At 44.5% G+C, this 20,742-nt stretch overlaps 1 protein-coding gene across 7 annotated transcripts in view; it reads left to right on the top strand.

Annotated features, from left to right (window-relative positions):
* LPP (LIM domain containing preferred translocation partner in lipoma) overlaps positions 1–20,236 on the top strand; it is a 555,915-nt gene extending 535,679 nt beyond the window's left edge. For all 7 annotated transcript variants that reach the window (XM_075938239.1, XM_075938236.1, XM_075938238.1 and 4 more), the window contains 2 exons: positions 3,607–3,727; positions 5,334–20,236. In XM_075938239.1, the coding sequence (XP_075794354.1) occupies positions 3,607–3,727; positions 5,334–5,462 (250 nt within the window). In that variant the 3' untranslated portion in view covers positions 5,463–20,236. The remainder of the gene's footprint in view (positions 1–3,606; positions 3,728–5,333) is intronic.
* Positions 20,237–20,742: the final 506 nt, after the last annotated feature.

Below are 20,742 nucleotides of genomic sequence, written 5' to 3' on the forward strand. Positions count from 1 at the left end.
GATTTAAAACATATACAAGGAAATATTTCTTCACACAACATACAGTCAACCTGTGGAACTCCTTGCTAGAAGATGTTGGAAAGGCCAAGATTATAAAGGAACTAGATAACTTCATAAAGTTCATAAAGGAACTAGATAACTTCATGCAAGTTAGGTCCATCAGTGACTATTAGCCAGGGTGGGCAGAGATGGTGTCCCTAGCCTCTGTTTGCCAGAAGCTGGGAATTAACACCAGGGAATGGATCGCTTGATAATTACCTGTTCATTCCTTCTGGGGCACCTGGCATTGGCCACTGTCAGAAAGCAGGATACTAGGTCCTGCCTAGAGCAGGGGCCTGGACTTGATGACCTTCTGAGGTCTCTTCCAGTTCTATGATTCTATGATTAGGCTAGATGAATCTTTGGTCTGACCCCATATGGCCGTTCTTATGTTTGCCACTGAAAAAGAGAGGGAAATGCAGTCGGAAAGAGAGAAAAACAAAACTTGTGTTGGTTTTTCAGTTTCAGAAAAGGGCTGAAAGTTGTTTTGGGGAGAAGGGAGTCAGGTTTTTTTTAGTGAAAAAGTCTAAAATCTCTTTCCATCCGGCTCTGTTGGCTGTTTGGAACTGCTGTTGCGTTTCCTCACCTGAAAGATGAGGAACAAGTGCAGTATGTGAAATCCACCTGAAAAACAGGATCAGACAGATGCTCCCCTCAGAAACACAGACCGCTCAGCTCCCGTTGAATTCAGTCAGAGTCATTTCTGCATCTCTCCGGAAAAAAAATTGGCCCATCCTATTTGCCTTGACCTAGATAGAGAAACATTCGAGCATTTTAAGCATTGCATTTTAGCTGAATGGCACAAGCAAGTGCCTGAAACACCACATTATTAACTGTGATTACAGCTACGGTCATATCATGATCCATTTAAATTCCCTTTCGGCGCAATCAGCAAGGGTGTTGTTTAACTCATGGCTGGGTAGCCGCCATCTCACAAAAAGCCTTCCATCTGCTGCCAATGGAATTACTACTACTTTTTTTTTTTTTTTTTACTCCGACTACAGATAGATTTTTTTTTTTAATCGAGTGAATCCAGGGGTGGCTGGTGCTAGGGATGTAAAATCCCGTTTAATAGGATTGTTAACTGATTAAAGGTGGGGCAGGCAGGGGGACTCCTGGAGCACCCACCCCACCCACCCACCACGGCCGGGCTAGAACACCCCTCTCCACGGCGGGGTTGGAGCAGCCCGCTGACTGCAGTGGACCCCATGGGGGTGAAGCAGCTGCCTCAACCCCCACCACTTAACCACAACCTGCTTGTTCTTATCTGCCTCTCAAATATATAGAATGCTGCTGCGACCTCCTGTCTCTGATCGTTACGAACCATTCGGCCTCTTTTCTTACTTAACATCAGAACGGCCACACTGAGTCAGACCAAAGGTCCATCCGGCCCAGTGGCCTGTCTGCCCCCAGTGGCCAACGCCAGGTGCCCCAGAGGGAGGAAACACAACAGGGAATCACATGAAAGACTAACAAGATGGTTTATTAGGTGATAAACTATCTTGTTAGTCTTTAAAGTGCTACCTAGTCCTGTTTTGTGTTTCAGCTAGACCAGACTAACACGGCTACATCTCTATCGACAGGTAATCACGTGATCCCTCCCCTGACACCCACTTCCAGAGAAACAGAGGCGAGGGACACCATTCCTACCCATCCTGGCTAATAGCCATTGATGGACCTAACCTCCGTGAATGTATCTAGCTCTTTTTTAAACCCTGTTAAAGTCCTGGCCTTCACCACATCCTCTGGCAGGGAGTTCCACAGGTTGAGTGTGCACTGAGTGAAGAAAAACTTCCTTTTGTTTGTTTTAAACCTGCTGCCTATTCATTTCATTTGGTGACCCCTAGTTCTTATATACTTATACTTCCTCTTCGTTCTGTGGCTTGGTATCCAGCTCTGTTCTTGCTTGAACCTGAGGTACTGCTGTTTCCTAAACCTGGACATGTTCTCCTCAGATCTTGACAGTGTTCTTAGAGGGCCCCTTAGGGGGCGATGCCTGCCAGTTAACCTTTCACGTCCCTAGTTGGTGTAAAAGGCTATGGCTGAGTCACTGTTTCCTAGATCTGTTACAAGAGAAGCACCTTTGGTCTCCTCACGTTGACACTTACCTTAAGCATTGCCCAGCAGCCCTAATTCTACACCTCTGAGCTATTCGACAGCGTCCCTTCTGAGGGACAGATTGTGTGGGGAGTGCAGCATTTGCACCTGGGATTTTGCACCTGCCCAGTGAAGAACTGTGGGCAGAACGCGGAGTCTTTTCACCTGGGCCTGCCAGATTGTGGGTGCAAATCAGGCCGTCAAGAGAGAGGCCACTAGTTAGATCTGCGCTCATCGCTCTCTTTGCGGTGCACAGCTTGAGCCTAATGAAAACGAACAGCCCGTGGGCGTCACGGGAGCCAGATGCTTGAGGGTTTTAAGACTGGATAAAACCCAAGAAAATCAGATTACGGAGAGCAGCCCTGCACTAGTAGGATCTTAGCTGCATCCTGCTTGGTCCATCTCTCGGTTCTAGTGTATTTTCAGTAGAAACGGGTGGGGCAAATGCTGCTAACTTCATTCATCGGAGGAGTTCCCTTGATTTCAGTGGCATTGTATTCGGCACATGAGACTAGCTCGCTGTGGCACTGGGATACCCCGGAGAGCGATGCCATAAGGAAATTGTTCAAGCGGTTATTAAGGTAAGCAGAAGATGGTCTAGAACAAGAAGCAACAGACTTAAATTGCAGCAAGGGTGGTTGAGGTTGGACATTAGGGGCATGTCTAGACTACATGGCTCCGTCGATGGAGCCATGTAGATTTGTTTACTCGGCAAAGGGAAATGAAGCGGCAATTTAAATAATCGCTGCTTCATTTAAATTAAAATGGCTGCCGCGCTGAGCCGATCAGCGGTTTGGCAGCACAGCGCTGTAGTCTGGACGCTCCGCGGTCGACATCAAAGGCATTTGTCGACCTCCCCGGTAAACTTCATCCCATGAGGCATAACAGGGAGGTCGACAAATGCCTTTGGAACATCCAGACTACAGTGCTGTGCCGCCAAACAGCTGATCAGCACAGCGCGGCAGCCATTTTAATTTAAATGAAGCAGCGATTATTTAAATCACCGCATCATTTCCCTTTGCCTACAACCCTAATTTACCTAATCTGTCAATGGAGCCATGTAGTTTAGACATGCCCTAGGAAAAACTTCCTAATTCTGAGTGGTTGAGCACTGGAATAAATTGCCTAGGGGGGTTGTGGAATTCCATCCCTGGAGATATTGAAGAGCAGGTTGATCAGACGCCCGTCAGGGATGGTCTAGACCGTGCTTGATCCTGCGGTGAGGGAAGGGGACTGGATTGGATGACCTCGCAAGGTCCCTTCCAGTTCTAGTGTTCTAGGATTCTGAGGCCTCCCCATCATTCTCTAGGATCTCAGGAGCATCCCTTAATGTGCTCTTCCCACGGAGGCCACTCTGCTTGAGGATATGTGTGTGTTCCAGTTCACTTTCTGGTTCTCAGTGTCTAGTGGAACATATGAAGTAGGTGGCTGGGCATTTGGGATCTAACTGGAACCTTCTTTGCTTTCAAGGAAATTTGCCCCGCGCTGTTCGGTGTGTAAGGAGCCCATTATGCCTACCCCGGGTCAAGAGGAGACCATACGCATTGTGGCATTAGATCGGGACTTCCACGTCCAGTGCTACCGGTGTGAGGTCAGTATTCCCACCGTCGGCAAGGAAAGAAAACAGAGCTGGGCTTTGCTGTCCTGACACAACTGACTTTCTCTTGCGTGAACAACGGGCCCATGGCTGTTCTCACGCTGGTTCTACATTAAACATACTTCATCGACTTCAGCAGAAATTATTCCTGATTTGCACATGCACAGTGCAAATGGTAAGAGACTAAGGCCTTCTTGTTTCTATCAGCCTCCTTGTGATAGCAGATTACAACTCGATATTGAGCGCTTAATATTTGGGAACCTAGACATTCATTACCTAGATAGCTATGTTGCACCTATTGGCTTTATTAAAATCATCACTAATGCGTGTTGCAATGTGAGCAAAATTATACGAGTGAGTCAAAAAGGTGCAAGTTCATAATTAGCTGGAAATCAGCCTACAGCTTGTGGTTGGAGAACTGTAATGGGCACATAAACATGGTCATTCTTGTTTAAGTATGGTCCTTTCTGTGCTACTTTACTGGTGCACACAATTTTGATAGAAATGGGAAACAGAGACGAAATCACCACGGTATGTTTAGCGTATTGAACCTCCAAGGATTCTGCAATACAGCTGTTCCCTGTGGGATACATGGAGCCCTGTAAATCCACGGATATCCGCTTTATATCCAGGGGTATCCGCCTCCGCATATGTGGACGCTGATACCCACGGCTCATTTTTGCGGATGCAGATACACGTTTTGCATCTCGAACCTTGCCCATTTGCGGCTATCCGCTTTACACCCAGGTGGCTGCGGATATCCACGGCTCATTTTTGCAGCTACAGATGCAGATGCAAAATTGTGTATCCATACGGGGCTCTAGAGATGAACACCCATCAGATGAGAGGGCAAGTCGTGAGCCCCCGTAATGGTGCTGATCACAGTCAAAGGCTCCGCTGCAGGACTGAGTTCAGTTACTAGCTCTGCCCCGTGTAATCCCATGTGCGATCTCAGGGCCATCACTCCATCTTCACAAGCCTCTCTGTTTACAAAGGGCTGATAGTTACGCTGTCTCCTCCACGCTTTGTCTTGGGTATTGGATCACAAGCTCTGTAGAGCAGGGACTGTCTCTTGCGATAGGTCTGTAAAGGGTTCAGCACGCTGGACTCCCGGCCTTTGGGTGCTAGCGTAAGAATGACGACAGCCACGGGAAGGCGTACGCTCAGAGCAGCGCTTTGCTGTCATCTCTGGGCTGTGTTCTCTCCCTTTCTGGCGTTCTCTCTTCCAAAGAGAGATCCCCTCTAGTCCACGACACTGGCAGCAAACTGGTTTCCGAGGTTTGCTCCTTGTTTTTTCCTGTTGGCCAGGACAAACATGTGTCTTGTTCCACAATGCGATGGCTCTTTTTTCCCTCAAAAGATGAGGAGGAAATAATCTTTTCTTTTCAGTTGGATTAAATGTGGCAGAGGGCGGGAGAGCCCCTCTCTGTATCACCTCTCAGGGAGAGGATCAATCATGAAAGACGTGGAATTCGCATGCTGGCCGGGACGGATTCTGTCGCCGTGGGAGGGGAGTGTGTATTTCACCAGTGGGTCCTTTGCCTAATCCCACTCTCATGTCCATTCTTCTTTTGGTCTTTATTTTTTCTTGATTGTCTAGGACTGTGGTGGCCTCCTGTCGGAAGGGGACAATCAGGGCTGCTACCCTCTGGATGGACACGTCCTTTGCAAGACCTGCAACTCAGCTCGGATCCAGGCGCTCACTGCTAAGGCCAGCACTGACCTTTGAGCATCAGCTGCCACCCGCCCATATTTGCCCGTGGGGGGAATTGCACAACCTTTCCATTTAGCGTGACTCCTTTGCAGCCTAGAACCTCATTCTCTACAGGTCGAACCTCCCTAGTCCGGCACCCCTCGGGACCTGTCCAGTGCCGAACCAGAGAATTTGCCAGACCACAGGAGGTCAATATTGTCTAGCAGCATTACCAACACTTCCACTGGTTGCTGGACTGCTAGAGGACAATTATGGGTAAATCAGAGCTAAATCACAGCACAGAACACTGAGAGCCAGTTCTGGAGGCTGTAACCAAACTTTATGGGGCCGCGGGAAACTTGGCCACACTCATGAAAAGTAGACATCCAGCTAACTCAAATCACGCTGGACCACGGATGTTGCCAGACCAGAGAGTTCTGGACTGGAGAGGTTCAACCTGTAGTGAAAAAGTGAAGCTGGAAGGCTGTGGGACAAGCGAGCAAGTTTCTAAGTTTCTCCCTCTATTTGATTGCTATCTCTTAAGAAGCACATTAAAACAGAGGAGATCGGTCTCTGTTCTCTTACTATGGTGTAAGACCTGATTTGACACCCATTGACGTCAGTGGGAAGCGACCTGTTGGACATAATTCCATAATAATAGACTTACACCCGTGCAAAAGCAGTGGGAGTCCAGAGTAATTGTTCTCACCAGACAAACTATTAGGCCTTGAAATGGGTGTTGTTTTCAATCAGAGGGACACGGATTTGTTTTCAATCATAAGGCCCGTGTCTTTTTCACATGCTCTCGCTTGTCTCGACCCCCTTCCAGCTTGATAACTTTGTTTCTTTTTTATAATATTATCTTTTGCTGTTGCATCAGTGTAGTCAATATGGATGCTTCCAATTCACCGATGCTTAGGCGTTTGCGTATGAGCCCTCACGGAAAGTTGCGAGCTTTGCACGCACACACAGCCATATATCCTTTGGATACACTAGAAATATGAAGTCACTGAGAAGTTGGGTTAATTGTTTTGGGGGCTAGAAAGGATTAAAACATTTCAAAATGGGCTCAAATGAATTGTCTAATGAAAGCCACCACAAACATGCTCAAAAGGATCTGAAGCTATCCAGGGCCAATGCAGAGGCGTAGTGACCAGTGAGCAATGCTTGTTTCCAAACAAGTACTTCAGGAATGGAGTCTTGACCCAATAGAAAGACTCCCCTTGAACTGAATTCTACCTTGAGACAGGCTGAGGGATTCTGGTCCGATGGGAATATACCAGAGCTGGAGTTACAACACAAGCTAGGAGGATGGCTTACTATTTCAGCATTCAGGGTTTTCCAAATACCTGACATTCCTGGAGCAGGAATGATTCATTTTCCATCTCAAGTTGTACGTAGGCATAAATTACCCGCCAAAGAGAGCAAAAAAGACATTTTTCTCCTATAGTTTCACCACAGTTTCTTCTTTGTAGAGAAATGTCATTGCAAAGGAGTGGGTGGGGGAGGTCACAATTCCAGACAAAAAGAGACACAAGACACACTCTTCAGAGGCTTAAAAATCTGAGCCAAGGTTACTAAAAATATATGCACCAGCAGTTTGTGGGTTTGGTGTTGGGTTTTGGGGGAGGGGGGAGATGGAGAGGGAAGGGGAGTGTTAATTAAAAATTAAATTATAAATCCACAGCTCATTTTGTAGAGCTATAATGTTCTTATACATGAAACCCATAATAACTAAGGTGCAAATTACATGGGAAAGGAGCAATTTTCATATCACTGCATTGACATTAATATCTTATTTTGCAGTGGTAATCAAAGAAAACACCTTTAGCTGCACTTAACAAATTAGGAGCGAGAATCAAAGCATTTTGAGGTCCGAGTGACCATATTAATAACAAATTTGCAGCTTTCCAGAGTAGCTTTGGGGAACATGGCTCTCTCTCACGGTGATAAATAGTACAATGTGCTTCCCCTTTCAGCCTTTGTAACAAGAGCTGAATAAAATGACACCACCCAAAGCTGAAAAGGAAACTGAGTTAAATGAGACGAGATGGGTTAGAGCCAAGCGAAGAATTAAAGAAGGTGAAAAATTGCCTCTCACGGTAACTCCAGAAAATGGTATGTCCCCTTCCAGTTCCAACATTGTGGTTGACTTTTATGGCAAAGTCCTGCAGAATGTAACAATGAATGATAACATTTCTGTAGTTGTTTTTAAAACTATCCTGAAGATAATTTGAGAGACTATTTGGGGTCTGTCCTCTTGATATTTTCACCAACTTTTCACGGAGCTAGCTCTCTCGGCTTCAGTGAAGTTAATCTTGAGTTGCACCGCATGAAAAGGAGAACATATTCCTAGAAATCTATGAAATGGCTGATCAAGGCCCTAAAGAGTATATTGTTCTTCAGTAAATCTCTTTGGACATGGCTGGTAGGACATTAACTATGTAGCAGCTGTTCACCATCATGTTGGATTTGACCCCAGCCTTCTCAGCATTTTCCCCCCGTAGATCAGTTAGTTAGGTTTTAATTTGTTTCATTCAAAAAGTGAAGTGCTAGGTCACTTTTTTAAAACGACGACATGACTGCTAATAAATTCCTTTTGCTCTCCTGGTCGTTAGCCATGGCCCTGAGATCATTTTGAGCATTAGGGGCAAAAGATGGTTAAACACATGTCTGAACTGAATCTGCCAAAGCATGGAAGTTCAAAGTGTCGGTGGCTAATTTCACTTGATCACACATTCCATCCGGCCTTACAACGGGGTTTCTTAGCATCTTCTCACCAAACCACACTGGGAATGGGATGTCTGCCACAGAGCAAGTCCCTGATAGAAAAGGTAGCTCTGAACTTCCGTGTCCTTCTAGATTTAAGTCAGTCTGTCTGTAGCACTGAGCATATTAGAAAGCAAAAAGTATTAGCTACTGTACGCAGGACAAGGAACTGTGCTTTAGTGATTAGAGAGGGTCCAAAAGTCTGGATTCCTGGATCCTTTCAGCACCCTGGCCACAGGCTTATTGTGCAATTTTGAGAAAGTCACTTAACCTCAGTCTGTCTATCTTTCTGACAATTCATAATAACTTCCCAGGGAAGTGAAGTGCTTAAATTAATTTCAGATTGATTGATTCAAAGCCAGAGCCACACTTTCCAAAGAGTGGGTTTGTGGGTTTGGAACAGCCCATTCCCGATCCAAGAGCTAGCCAAGAAGTCTAGATATGAACTTCTCCACTTTTTGGGTGTTCTATGGATTTGGTTGGAGGAGGACCTCTTAGATTAGTGTTCCTCACGCATTTTGAACTCCTCCGGTGGAAGGGGAAGGGGTGAGTGCTGTTATCACCATTTGTACAGTAGCTAACTTTCAAGCTTGAAACATCTGGGCAACACTATTAGTGTTTTCATTGTTTGTCCCAAAAATAGCCAAAGACAGTTGCCCATTTGGGTGAGTGAATAAGTGCCTTGAATATTGTTTTCTTAAATGCATTTGTATGTGGTGCTTAAGCAGCTATCAGCATATTTTGGAAGATGTACACACATGCACACTCACCCATCTGCCTCCAGAGTTTCAGCCCTGACACTCCAGGGTTCAAAATGGAAGTGCCGATGGATTTTTAATCATGGCATTGCCAGAACGCACTCACAAAATATTGCTTAGCCACAATCTTTATCACGTATTTATTACATATTGCCATTTATCTGTTCCAAAGAAGAAGCTATTTTACCCAAAAGTCCTTGTTCTTTTAAGGTGCACTTCTAAACTCATGATAAATATTCACTTTGTTTGCTGACTCATTAACGTGCCCACATTTTTCTTTGACCAGGAGTGTGAAGATAACCTAGACTTTTCTATTTCAATCCACAGAGTTTTTGCTGGTGGTTTTCTAGCATTTGTGTGAACTCGGGGCTTGAGCCCATGTTTCGGGTCACTCCACTGGGAGTTTAGGGTACAGGAGCAAGACTTTGCTTAAACCTTGGCTTGGAAAAAGTGCTTAAGCATGTATTTAATATTCAGCATATGCTTAAGTACATTCCTCAATGGGCCATAAACAGATGCTTGAATTTACTACATCAGATTTGGTTGCCACGGTTACAGCCAAATCCCCGGTGATGTCATCAAAGCGAATGATCATATTTGTAAATGTAATTGCTTTATTGTCATGTATTGTTTTATTTGAATTGTTGCCTGAATGTTGCCTCCTAAAGCAGAAGACAAAAGCACAGCTTTAGACAATGCACCTTTTTATTATGATTTTTGTTAATGATTGGTAGATTTTTATCACAGCTGCAAAATACTTGGGGGATGACTTAGTCATAGCGACATGGGGGAAGCCAACTGTGTGTAGTGCTGGGGTCAGCTCTACACGCCTACATCAGACCCTCAGGGCAGAAGCAGGACTTAAGTGTGACATCGGTCTTGAGTTAGCTTGTTATCCGGGGTGAATTACACACCCTACAAGAATCAGAGAGCTCTTGATATAGACATTGCATGTGGAGAATGTCACAGAATAAATCCAGTCTAGTAGCACGTATTTTGGGCCGAAAGCTTCCAACCTATCTGAATGTAGCAAAGTCTAGCAGAGGCTACATAATGGCTAGTTCTGCAACATAATCGCCCCCCTCCTCCAACCTGATGTGTAGTGGGAAAAGAGGACAATGCAAAGACCTCTGGAGAAACCCATCATCAAGATCTGGGGCGGGAGGTCGGGGGGAGGATTGTGTCTCTTTGCTTTACTCCAGTTTAGAGCATAAAATTCTGTGATGGTCCATTTCAGTGTAGACACTTAAGCAGCACAAAAGGTTTTTTGGTCAATGCTGTTTGTTAATAGCTGGTACCTGTGGGTGATTTGAGATCAGTTCATCCAGTAGTGCTTATAATGCTTTATATCGCTACCACCACTACAAATCTGGGTTGGTGCACAAGGATGTGTGGGTTTGGGTGGTGAAATTCTATAGAGGAAACACTATTTGTGTCTTGATACACGTTTGAGGATCTGTTGCAAAGGAATAGAGAGGGCTGTCTAGTGCCATGTAGACGTCAATCAAGTGAGAATTGATGTAGGGACTTGGAGAACAATGCTCCCTGGTAAAGTTGGTCAAAAGTGTTTTACATTCAACTTCTATTTTGTTGAAAAATTGTCAAATTTCCTTTCTCACAATATCTTCTGCAACTTTTGTTGATATTTTAGTCAAAACGTTATTGATATTTTTCATCCAAATAATTTTGAAATGCTTCTTGGATTTACATTGACTAAGAGCGAAGTTTTCTTACCTCAAAATCACTTTAGCAAACCAAAGATTTCAGTGATGATTGCAGAACCTGGTATGGATATAAAAATCTGGTACAAATATCACAAACAGGTCCATGGAAAATGAATCTTTTCCGGACTTTATGAAACAAACACATTTTGAAAAGTCTCGCATATTCTTTCTTGTGTTCTGATTTGCTCTTCTTCCTGTGTGGGCACAATCTCCCTAAAATCCAAATAATGTGACTTTTCTGGGAATAACAGTGTTACTTCTGGGGGGGGGGGTCATGCACTGTCTGGCTTGGAAGGTAATGACTGTGTCTGTTGTCCTTGGTTTCAAGGACTGAATGGTGCAAGCAGATCACAGCTGTCTCTCCCAAGATCAAGAAACTCTAGTTGAACATTCTACCTTAATGCCATTCCTTTGAGCTCAAAAAAGGTGGTTTTCCATATACATTTCCAGGAAGATTGTTGTTCCTCTTCAGCATTTCAAGTCTGCAGTTGGACGAGTTCATTGTCTTGATGCCTTGTGAATTGTGCGTGAAGTGTGACTGGCTGTATCTCGCATCTTAAGCCATCTGTGAGTCCATCCAATCCCATTGGCAGAAACCATAGACAGAAATAACCTCATCTCGGGTTTGTGATGAAGTTTTCCGCTTTGTTTTTAGAGACACTAACTATTGAAAACTCAGTAGACTAGTTTGAATTATCTATGTAAAACTAATATATGCTTTTAGACTGTCCTGAGACTATAACTAATTGAAGGTACAGGCAGCCGCTGGTAATGAGGGCTGCTTTTAATGTTCTTGTCCCTTCTTCATTTCAGTGCTGCTGTGTTCTACATTTTTTGAGGCACTAACCTATGTCTAAGCAACTGCCCCATAGATTTTGCGGCTGTGCTAACAGGGCTACTCTGAAATGTTCATTTTTCGTTTGTGTGTCTTCCCGATTATTCCAAAATCTTTAAAAAAAAAATGGTGATATACTCTTCAGTCATTCAAGCCCAGTCTTGGGAGTCAGAACTCCTGGATTCTATTTCAAGCTCCACCTCTTTCTCCCCTTGTCACCTTAGACAAGTCATTTATCCTGTTTCTCTCCCTGCCCCACTTTATCCATCTCTGTAGTAGGGATGATAGATTGCCTGCCTCACATGGGTGTTGTGAGACTTAGTTAAAAAATGGAAAACTTTTTTGAGCTCTTTAATCAAAGTAGCTATCTGCATCCGTAGCATCAGCGGCAGGAGTGGTGTGCGTGTGCCTCCCACATCAGAATAAAAGAAAATGATTATAATTATTGCTTTTAACATGATTGTCAAATTGTGCCTTAAAGTTTCAGTCAAATCTAACCATGTAATTCAGAGCAATAATTCCGGGCCTTATCTCGGAGAATCCAATCAGCAATCTGTTTGAAAAGCTCGATTTTTAAATACTTTTTTTTGCGGAAAATGAGATTATTGAAGGGTTCTCTTTTTCTTTTTTCTAAATTTTTCTCCTCCAATTTTATGTTGGCATTAAAGGGGCAGCCAAAATGCACATTTGTCTTGGTTGCGGCATTTTCATCTGTTTTGTGTACTTTGAAGGACATGCCACTCTGTCATTTTATGCATAATGAGATCTCTTTAAACACATGCCAACCAATGATGGTTTTTTTCCCCTAAAGTTATCAGCCTTTTTTTTTTAATCAACCAACTTTTGGGGTGTGGGGGAATGTGTTGCCAGTCCTTGCTACACATGAATTCTAGCTTTCACTGTCAAGATGAGATGGTAGGTAGTCTTCCCCAATCTTGGCTGTAGTTGTCGGCTGACACAAACGTTCAGGGAACGTAAAGAGAAATAGTGTTAACTAGTTCTGTTTAGAAGCAGGAATCTTTTTGTCAGCTCAGCTCCTGTTTCCCTGGTTTTTTTGGTGTCAGATTACAGAATTAGGATTTCCTAAAGATGAACAAAAATGACACTTTATGTGCAATAATTTGATGGATCCAGACTGCAGTTTTTTCCCTGTGAATTGGCTGGTCATGGTATATTGAAATCTTGCCTGCAGCCAGCGGTTCATTTGACCTATTATCTGGTCCATCTTATTGCTCCTAAAAGACTGCAGCACTGCAAAGCTTACGCAGCAGTTCTGGCTGCCTTCCCCCGCTCTCATTTGCTCCATATTTACTCAGTTTAACTGAGCTTTTCTTTCGGCTGAAGGTCAGATGTGAGCGATAGGAAACGCTACACGTTCTAAACAAGCAGAGCCGTTTTCACCACCGCGTTCTTTAGGTGCTGCGCCGTCGGCTTCACTCGGAGAGAGCATTCTGAGAGTGCATTTGACAGGTGCAGCATGCAAAGCCACAAAATACGCTTTTTAATGACCTGCTCTCTCTAATCCTGTAACACGGCTGCAGCCTTGCAACACAGAAAAGCCGTCTGGAGGCAAAGCACTTAGCAGAGCTTTGCTCTCCTTTGCAAAACATGAAACTTTTCAAACCAGGCTGTGTCTTTAACCCTTTTATTACACAAAAGGCTGGCCATTATTTTCCCCGGGGATTTTTTTTTCTTTCTGTAACCTCTGTGTGGCAATGTTGATGAGCTTGCGGTTTTTGGACGAGAGTAGATCTTGCATATTGATGTTAGCATTTCAAGGGCCCGTGAGGCTTTGGAATGTATGAGGAGCCTCTGAAGTTAATATTCACCATGTTTTAAATATTCAGAAGTAAAAAATCTTGGTACTCATGGACTTGGTACACATGTTATTTCTTTTTCAACCAAGCCGTGCGGGGAGCGTGACTCTGCTGAGTTTGCTCTAAAGCTTCTGTCGTTCCAATTTCTCAGAACCATTTGGAACTAAAGACCTTGGCTTTTATCCCACGTCACTTCGAACGGCGGAGCTGGTGATGGAGTGGCTCCTGATTTCTGGTAGGATGGAGTCCAGCAGGTGGGACTTTCACGAGGTCCTAAGAGAGTGAGGGGCACCCAATTACCACTGAATTCTAACCCCTTTATTAGTTCTGCCTGACAATGTGGCATCCTCAATCAGATTTCACTTGCTCTGGAGTCTGTCCAGAGAGCCTGCATGCCTGGTGCGCCGTGAATCAGCAGTCACGCCACTGCGCAAGCACAGCTGTGAAACTGGCATGAGCGGAGGCTCGAGCCTGTGGCTTGTATGTGTTAGTGCTGCCGTCAGCAAGGACAGGACAGGGACGTTCTGTTCCAGGATGTTGGACAAAGCTCCCTTCAGTTTCACTCTTCAATATGCCAGCAGAGATTTTGCTTCATCCCCAAGCCCTGGATTGCAAGGGGCAAAATGAACAGAGCCCTGTGCAGCTATAAACTCTGCATCCCCATCTGAAGCCGCAAAAACGATACGGCCGTGGATATCCACGTAGACATCCGTGGAGGCGGAGGCCTGCGAATATGCAGCAGATTTGCACGGATTTGCAGGGTGCTCAAGATGAAACCTGCCAGCAGAAATGCCTCCAGAGATACCAGATGGGAAAACTGCCAGACACTTTAAGTGAGGGCCAGGTAGAGTCTGAAAACCCTCAGCCATGCCGTTGTGCTGTTCGTTATTTCTGTCTGCTTTCCCCTTGGGTGCACACTTTGCACAGCGGGTCTTTGCACACACACACTACGTGCAGCCTCTTGTTGTGTCAGCCTAAGGCACTTGTTCCCAGATCTACTTGTGCAAGGGGCCACGGTGGGTCCTATGCAGGCTCTTAACCCCGTGATGCTGTCGTTTTCAACTCACAAATAATGCAGCCCTTTTGAAATCCCCATTCCCCTCTCTCACATTCCTGATGAAGGCAAGGCTGTCTATGTCGAATGGGCGTTTCTTGGGCATACACCTTGAATACGTTGTTAGGAGGGATTTCACGATCCGTTCCTCTTCAGCCCTGATGGTTGGGTTTGGGTTGGAAACAGTCTTTTCCCTTTTGGACCAGCCCTGCAGAATTCACAGTTGCAGTGTATGGAGCAAAAATTCAGCTTAGATTGAAACGAACAGGGATGGCTGCACAGTGGCTGCAGTTCTGAAAGAATGACTCTGAAAGCTCCCTCCTGCATGTAAACTGCCATATTCTTCATGAAACTCCATTGACGTGATGTGTTTGAACTATTCTATAGGAACTGATAGCAGGGATAGAGTCCTTTCATCGTTTCAAGAAGTGGCTTCCCAAAACCACTATAGAAACGTAATTTTTTAATTAAATTCTTCAGGACTTCTCCACGAGGGAAAAGGCTTTTGGAAACATGAGACTTCACCCAGATTACATTTCATTGGTACCGAGGCTTGTGTAGATGCAGCTGATAGTTCATTGAGTAATCATAAGAATAACTAATTAAGTCAGGGGTGGGGAATCTAAGGCCCGGGGGCTGGCTTGTCTGGAGCTGGCCCTGAGGTTCAGGGCTCCCCCCAGCAGTGGGGAGCCCATGCTAGTGAAAGGTGAGGGGAGTTGTGTCTCACTTGAATACAGCCCCTGACTGATTTTTCTGTGGGTCAGTGGCCCCCGACCCAAAAAAGGGTCCTCACCCCTGTATTAAGCACACATGAACAATAGACTCCTAGAAATAAGAAGTGTTTGATTTTTCCTATCCGTAGTGCGGCTGCCAGTTTTTCTAGCATTGTGTGCAACTGAGATGAGAACCTGGCCCAGATCACGCAGGTTCCAAAATTTTACTCTGTTTATTTTTATTCTTTTGAAATAATTTTTCTTTATCGTCAGTTTAATCTTCCAGGACCTGGCCCTGTGCAGCCTTTCCTCACATGAATCATTCTGCTGACTTTGATGGTGTCGTTTGTGTAGGAGTAAGAGAGACAGGATCGGGCCCCACAACAGGATCTAGGCAAATGAGTGCAGAAATACTCCATTTCCACTCAGGCCTCATGTAGCACGGCTATTCTGTGTAATAAGTATCAGGGCCTGACATTGCAGTATGTGTTCTGATCTTACCTATGATGTTCCAGCTTTCTAGGCATTGCAACTCTATTCTGATTCACGTGTTTGCCTCTGTTTAAATTGCGATTAGAGAACAGCAAGACCTATGGTGCTCATGGAGATGCAGTGACTACATCTAAAGGAGTTATCTTCCTCCTACCTCTACACAATTTGAAGGTTGGTACGGAGCCCACCTGTAAGAGAGGAAGACCTAACCGTCCATGCACAGGGGCTGTGGACGGTGTAGCTGGTATACAGCTTTCAAAATCCTGGACTATCTGTAGGAATGGAAACTTGGGTCCTTTTCAGCTCTTAGCTAGTGTACTTTCCAGTGAGGGAGTTTACGAGTCGGTTGAACCTCTCTGGACTGGCACCTTTGGAATCTGACAGATGCTGGACCAGAAAATTTGCCAAACCCCAGAAGGTCAATATTGTAGTGAGTAAGTCTCTCTTTATTTTCATTTTGCTGAGATGAATACATGAAACAGTGCTGCTTAATAATGAATAACTGCACTGATACACCCTAAACCTATCCAAAGCTTATCAGCTCTCTTCATAATAAATTGTTAGTGTTACATAATTGTATTGTATTGGCACAAGGAAATAAGTAGATAAAGCTTTTAAAAATGCCCATGCTTAGCTGCATGGCCAACACTTTCACTGTTTACTGGGTTCTGAGAAGAATTTTAGGGGTAAATTAGAACTAAATAACAGCATAGAACACAGAACCAGGACTGGTGACTGTAAACAAACTTTATGGGACTGCGGGAAACTTGGCCACAGCCATGCTAAGTGGACATCCAGCTCACTGAAATCATGCCAGACCATGGAGGTTGCCAGACTAGAGAGGTTCAACCTGTACCCTCATTTCTCTCATGGCAGCAGCATTAGTCAGATATACGTTTTCATTTTCTTTTTACAATGAATTTCTAGCCCACCCGGTTTCAAAGAGATCCTTCCAAATATGGCCTTGACAGGGGACTGTCTTTCTGAGTCACAGGGGACAAATTGAAATAGAAATACCGATTCTTCTCGCTTGCACCGGCGTAAATCTGGAATAACGTTGGTGGTGATGTAGCAATAGTGGCATGAGGTTGTGAGCAGTGTCTCTGAGAGTTTTGAACTCCCTCCTCCTCCACCCATTTCAATAGAATGTTAACCCGGACACCTAACGATGACCGAGTGGATGCCTACGTGGTTGCAAAATTCTCTGCTGATCGTTTTGCCAGAATTGCCCAGTTCTTCTGGAACTGGACTAGAGTTTGGGAATTGGGGGCGGAACTAAAGAAGAGCAAATCCTATTTTCCTCTATGTCACAGCCTCACTGTGTCTTTTCAGCCGAGATAAAAAGTACTGTACAAATATAAGAATCTATGCAATAAATAAATAAAGCAACCAAGCCAGAATAATTTGAGGCACACAGGACTATGTGCAAACCCTTCCTTTTTTGTCCAGCAAGCACTATTATATCTCATTTTTGTCTGACTTTGCACAAAGCACAGAGAATTTTTTAGCACTACTTCTAAAAAAGTCAATAGCTAGAAGGCGGGGGGAGGGTCTTACTTTCAAACACTTGGATTTTTCTGCTTGGAAATTCATAATGTCTACACCTGACCCAGTTCCCGCAGCTGCCAAAAAAAAAAAAGAAAAAGAAAAGAGCGATTTCAATTTCTCATGGAACCATTTATCTCTTAAAATACGCCAAAGCAATTTGAGGTGGGGGTGGAGGCTTAACTATTTATCTCTGCCACCTAATTTATTTTTCTCTGTATGTTTCTAACTGTCAAGGAAAAAGAAGGATGCAAAGCTATTCGTGGGCTGTATTATTGATGCATTGTGGTACCATTCTGCAGGGTGACTATGTTGCTTCATCTAGATGGATGTTATAAGGTTCATCTTCTCCTAACCCTAACCCTAACCCTTCGGGGAGACATGGATGACACCTGACCAAGTATTTTGAGAATAGAACAGGCTAGTCACAGACAGGGAATTTTCCAAATATGAATGGTAGGTGGGGGGTGTAATTTAGTTTAAGGGAAAAGGTCACCTTTCCAAGAGAAAGCAAAAAAAGACATGATCCGTTGCTTCTTTTTACATTGTTCTTTTTTATTGTTGTAGCGGTTGTTGCTAAAACCAAGAATGGGGAAAATAGTGACATCTGAAACATTCCATAGACTGGAGACAAAGCCATGTAACTCCTGTTCAAATATTGCTTCCCTTCAGCTGGAGATTTGTCCTGGGTTTTCCACAGCTGCGCAGCATCAAAGTAAAAGACAGGAAACACGATTCTCTGAACTCGTCCATCTCCCACTCATTGCGCAATGCTTTCCCTGTCATGTGTTTTCTAGCCTTTGTCCAGTCGAGGTGGTTTTTTTTTTATTTTTAGCTAAGATCTTAAAGCACAATGGTTTTGGCTAGAAACTGGGTTTTCTCCGTATTGCAAACTATGGGAATACGTGCAATGATCGGGTTTGAGAGAAGACCGCCTTGCACGGTGCTAGTTGTCTTGAGGTGTAAACGGAGATGGGTTTACTCTGAAACACACGGTTGCGGGGTTTGGGTCATTGTTTAATATCCTGAGATTTGCCCATTTAAAAAGCAAAATGGTGGCACTTTTTTGTGTGTGCACAGTGCCTTCTCAACGGTTCTGGATTGGTTCTGGAAACCCCTTCCGAGTAGACGTGGAGAGACGCTCTTGACTGTCCTTTGAGCCAGACAGATCACAGAGCTATGTCTGTCCAATCAATGGCATTTCTAATTTGCCAGTAGCCATAGTCCTGAAGCGTCTGAACAGCATCAGCAATATGTTGCTTATGACTTAGGGGCTTTAGAAACATTCTCCATTTATTTTACTATCTGGACAAAGTGCCTTTTCTGAGAGCCATGACTCTTTAGATCTTATCCACGGGCAGAACAGGGAAATCATCCAAGTGCAGAGCAAAGCGAAGAGTGATCAAAATTAGACCAAATTTAAGCAAGATGGGAATGCCAAAGATCAACTCTTTACTAAGGAGCTCCGACTTCTGCTGGCTGTGTCACTCACCACCCGCATATGCCTTGTAGATATCCCTTCTGGAGAGTAATACGTTGCAAAGCCCTGCTCTTGCTGACTCCTTGCGAATGGCTAATTTAAGGGACTCCATTTTGCACACACACCAAAGTTATGGAGGCTATAGAGCCAGCGACCTGTAGGGAAGCGAGCTTGAAAGTATGTGCGGTCAGGAAGATCTAGGAATATTTGCACTTTGGGGAACATCTTTTGGGGATGTTACGTATTGGATTGTAAACTGCCCGTGTTTCATGTGTTCTTCCTTGCAGCTGCATCGTGGCAGATCATTTCTCTGCACTCTTTGGGCAAGGGGTTTTGTAGTAGGAAGAAGGGTGTGACTTGTGGAGGATGGGTTTTTTATCCTCTTGATGTTCTGTGCTGGACAGGGTGCGGTTGTGAGTAGGGAGGACAGCTCCTTGGCTTTAAATGTGAATCCCTAGTTTACCAGGCAGCAGAGAGGTGGAAGAAGAGCTTGTGCCTAATCCAAAGAGATGCCTCCTTGCTGGAAATGTCATGTCTTCAAATCCTAAGTAATGCAAGTAGAGCTTTCAGCACTGGTGGCTTATTTATTGGGACTCCTGGGTGCCAGTAATTTACGTAGTGAGCACAGCCACTACATAGCACCTAATCAACCGGAGGCCTAATCTTGGTGCCATCGAGATCAGTGAGAGTTTTGCCTTTGACTTTGGTGGACTCGTGTTTGGGAGGTGGACTTTGGTGTATTTGTGCTGCCACGATCCATTTTCCAGAGTTTGATTTAGTGGTTCTAGTAAAGACCCGCTAAAGCGAACTCAGAGCGCAGCTGGAACTCCTGCTCCTGTGAGAAGTAAGGGAAGCCGAAGGGAGCATTTGCTCCTGTCGGCCTCCTGCTGAGGGGACAGCGGGAACACTGAAGTTAAGGTCCGTCGATTCCAGCTACATAGTTAACATAGCCAGAATTGCACATCTGAATTCGATCTTCCCCTTTAGTGTAGACCTGGCCTTAATCTATGAAGACCCAATCCTGCAAACTGCTAAAAGTGCATGTGGTCAGGTGCTGTATGCCCTCAACTTCCCTCGAAACTGATCAAGCCTTATATCAATTTCACAGGAATTTGGAAGCACTCAGCGACTAGCAGGATTGGCCAGTAAGGTGATATATGAAGTTTACAATCTGGCAATGTGTGCATGGATTAAAAATCTTTTTTTTTTTCATATGTATTCGGAGAACAGCCTAGCCACCATTTCTATATTTATAAATATAGAGAGGTTTTTTTTTGTTCTCAGCCAGTTACCTCTTCTGAACCGCAATTTTCAGAGCAACCGGCATCTATTTTTCATTCAACACGTAAAATGACTTTTTTACAGGAAGGGAATGAAAGCTGTTGTAAGCATGTGTTTTCTGCAGTTGTATTCTGCATTATCCAATTATATTGAGATTTATTTTCCTCTTTGCTCTGCTCTTTCGGTTGTTATCCTTATTTTATCAGTTATGCTTTTCTCATGTTTTGTAAGGAGACAAAAAAAATATGCAAAATTGCCAGATGCCTTTTTTCTTTGCAGAAGAAGAATCACAAGTGCCTTTTATTACATTTTGCCAATCCAATAAACTCCTTATAAATTTCATTTTTGTTCGCTCGTGTGTGAAATTTTTTTTCCCCGAGTTGAGTGGTGTTTGCTTTCTCTCAGCCTCCGCCTGTAATTGTGTCTCCTTGCTCTTTCGCGCTGAACCCAATTCTTTCACCGTTAGCCTCCCCAAGAGGTTTGACGCAGGTGCTCAAATCAGTTTCTGCCAGGGAAAGGATACTTGTAGATGATCAGGAGAGAACCCCCCAAGACTGGGGTAAGCCACTGCATGAACGTTGTAAAGACGAGCCTTTGGTTTGGAGAGCACTCCACTCCGGAACCCGGAGGTAAGCTGCAGTGTAGGAGTGTGCGTTTTGTAGGGATGCGAGGCTGCAATCTGAATGCCCTGCCTACAAGGACTTTGCAGACTGACCTGTGATCGGATGGAACACGCTGGCAGTGGAGGGGCGTGGCCTGTTTTGCGGCTGAACGTAAGAGCAGGGCTCCTCCCTTGTGTAGAGGGAAGATACAAGTGTGGAGCGTAAACCTGCTTAAGGGCCCCTTTG

Source organism: Pelodiscus sinensis, chromosome 10, assembly GCF_049634645.1.
Source record: "Pelodiscus sinensis isolate JC-2024 chromosome 10, ASM4963464v1, whole genome shotgun sequence".
Lineage (NCBI taxonomy): Eukaryota > Metazoa > Chordata > Testudines > Trionychidae > Pelodiscus > Pelodiscus sinensis.